Source organism: Epinephelus moara, unplaced genomic scaffold (genome assembly GCF_006386435.1).
Source record: "Epinephelus moara isolate mb unplaced genomic scaffold, YSFRI_EMoa_1.0 scaffold101, whole genome shotgun sequence".
In the NCBI taxonomy this organism is placed as follows: Eukaryota; Metazoa; Chordata; class Actinopteri; order Perciformes; family Serranidae; genus Epinephelus; species Epinephelus moara.
The window spans coordinates 1-2943 of record NW_026078455.1 but is presented as its reverse complement, the minus strand read 5'-3'; the positions used below and the strand labels follow the sequence as shown (position 1 = coordinate 2943).

General features: G+C 45.3%; 1 protein-coding gene across 1 annotated transcript; it reads left to right on the top strand.

The window, feature by feature from the left end:
* Window positions 1-203: 203 nt before the first annotated feature.
* On the top strand, window positions 204-2910 carry LOC126386915 (E3 ubiquitin-protein ligase TRIM17-like; the record flags this gene model as incomplete). Its single annotated transcript, XM_050039492.1, has 3 exons — window positions 204-313; window positions 2278-2427; window positions 2629-2910. Coding segments are annotated over exons 2-3 (413 nt in total), but the record flags the coding sequence as incomplete, so codon positions are not given.
* Between the last annotated feature and the right edge of the window lie 33 nt (window positions 2911-2943).

Genomic DNA, 2943 nt, shown 5'->3' with positions numbered 1-2943 from the left:
CATAGCCCCGCCCCCCTGCAAACAGTCAGCGTCACAGAGAAGAGAACAGAGGCAGCCTGGCTGTTGTTGTGTTGATTTCTGATGTTAATGCACCAAAATAATAATAATCCTAATAACAGAGACTGTTGAGGAGTCCCAAAGCTCGACTCTAAGTCTCTGTGTTACTCTCAATAAATAACTTCACATGAGTCAAAGGGGGGGAGGTGCCAACAGAGAGGAAGAGCGAAAGTGAAAGTGTAAAGTCAGTGGTGTGTTCAGACTCCATTTTAAAGTGCACAGAGCAGTGAGAGGAAGACAGGTCGTCTGAGACACGGTGAGTGTTGATGTTTATTCATTGCTTAGTGTGTTCTAGGGGAGAGTAGGGTCGGTTGGGTCAGTGCCACATCTTCACAGCTTCATCATCACACTTGCTTTTACCACCACCATCATCTGACGCTGTTTTTACAACCAGGCTTTTCCTGTTAAACACGAGGCCTGCGCGCAGCTACGGATCTGCGCGCTCCGGTGCTTCGGGCGCGCTCTTGTGTCAACTCTTTGAATGTGCGTCACAGTGAAAAGCTCTAGTTCCGCGAGCAGCGGCACTTTATAGACACACAGAGAGAAAAGGGGGACTCTGCCGAGGGATTGTGGCGCAGTTTTGTTGGATAGGAAGATGTTGAGTGTACAGTCAGCTCTCCCTGCTCTTTGTTACACTGAGTTTTGGTTAGATTTTAATAAATCAATCTATCAGAATTAAAACAACTGGAGACTGAGAACAAACTGATATATGAGTCTGATTATATTTGAATAAATCATCATCATATCTGACAGGATGTGAGTGTTTCTGTGACTTCCTGTACAGACTGAAGGCTGCTGGAAACTGTCAGGAAACTGTCAGACTTGACCGCAGCTTTTTGTCACCGCCTCCTGCTGCAGCTCTGATCTCGTCTACTCTCCAGGCGAGGCGCACTTCATCTCCAACGAGCCTATTGACAAATGCTGCGGTCAAGTCTGACAGTTTCCTGAAGACATCTTATATCCAAAAGGTCAAAGGTCAACTTCACTGTGATATCATCATGTTCTGCATAAAACACTTCTCTGGTCATTATTAAATGTCATATCTCAGGAACAGAAGGGGAGACATTTGGTCAGAGACTGAGCTGGTGACACTGATCTTGAAACTGTGCTGATTGTATAGATCTTCTGTGTGTGAAGCTTCCATGTTTTCACTGACATGGATGTGAACTGTAAGTCCAGCTTATATATATTTAAAGCCCAGCCCGGAACACAGTGTCCCAACTGTCCCAGGGAGTCAGAACTTTGGGAAAATGCACTCCTTGTACATTTAACAAAACTGTGCCTTACACGTTTGGGTTGGGCTCTAAAAACCTGATAAATAGTTAGCAGACGCCTGTATCTGTTCAGAGATCAAATTATTTTCATTACTGTTCAAGTAGTCTGTGAGTAGGGATGGGAATTGATAGGATTTTATTAAATATCAATGCCATTATCGATTCTGCTTATCGATCTGATTCTTTATCGATTCCTCCTGTGAATTAATGATATCACCTCCTGTTGTTTGTAACCCAAGACATCTGCTTTCATAACGTTTTATTGTGAACCTTAAAGCCACGGTCTAGTTTAGAAAGACGATGAGAAAGATTTGAAAAAAAGCTAGCTGGTGATCTAGAGATAAATCCCAGCCCACAGCCTGAGTGTGTCACCACCACGCAGCTAGTGCAGCTAACTCAGGTGAGGCAGCTAACGCAGCTAGCCCAGCATATGGCGTGCAAATCAACTCAGCTGCCCTCATCTTACCATCCTTGGTGTTCCCATGAAATCCGACAACAGCGTCCTGGCCGCCGTCTACCTGGAGCGGGGACGCGCCGAGGCTCCACAGTTGCTAGCAGCTCCAGGGAGGCTAACAACAGCGTGAAGTGAAGCCATGGCTTTGACAGCTTCTGTCTCTCCGACATTACGTCTTCTTTGTTGTTGAACGTGCTGCTGACTGACGAGCATAGATTCGGCGTAATGAAAAGAATCGATATGGGAATCGTTAAGCATGAAGGCTAATGATGTCGATGAATTGAACCAGTTGGAACCGGTTCTTAACAGGAACCGGTTCTCGATTCCCATCCCTATCTGTGAGTAATCAAAGGTTATTTAGTGTCAATACAAAATGTCACAACTGACCCCGCTCTCCCCTACTGTATGTCATAAAAATACCCAGCCAATATGTAATCATGTCCTATAAATAAGAAGTTACTGACTTCATCACACTGTGTATGTGTGTTACAGTTCTCTCAGATTTGGGAAGATGGATGATTTGGAGGCAGACGGGGACAGATCAGAGTCTCCAGTGTCCAGCTGTCAGCTGTCTTTGAAGAGTGACCGCAGCAAAGATCAACCTCTAGTCTTCAGTGATGAACCTGGACCCTCAGACACAAAGTAAGAGACTGTTGAAAAACACGAGGGAGCTTTTTGCCTTTTGAACGTCATCTCACAGTGGAGCACAACATTACTCAGGAGGTTTTCATGAAGCTCCACCATGAGATATTTGAACTGCCTGTGACTGAGTGTGTGAATAAAGCAAATAATTTTCAGCACAGTTTGCAGGACGAGATCTAAATAATGTGTTCATCTCCACAGAGAGAAGAAGAGGAGTCATGTTTCTGTGGAGGAGCAGCCGTCCTGCTGTAGTTTGTGTCAGGACGTCCTGAAGGATCCAGTCTCTACCAGCTGTGGACACTGGTTCTGCAGACAGTGCATCAGCTCATACTGGGACCAGTCTGCTTCATCAGGAGACTCCTCCTGTCCCCAGTGTGGAGAAGGATCCAGAACAAGAGCTGGACTGCAGACAGCCAGTCAGACCAGCACTGTACAAAGTAAGACTGTACATCTGTCTGCTGATGTCATCATGTCTGAAAACAGGTTTATTTGTGTTGTAAAGTGTAGACATGAAAG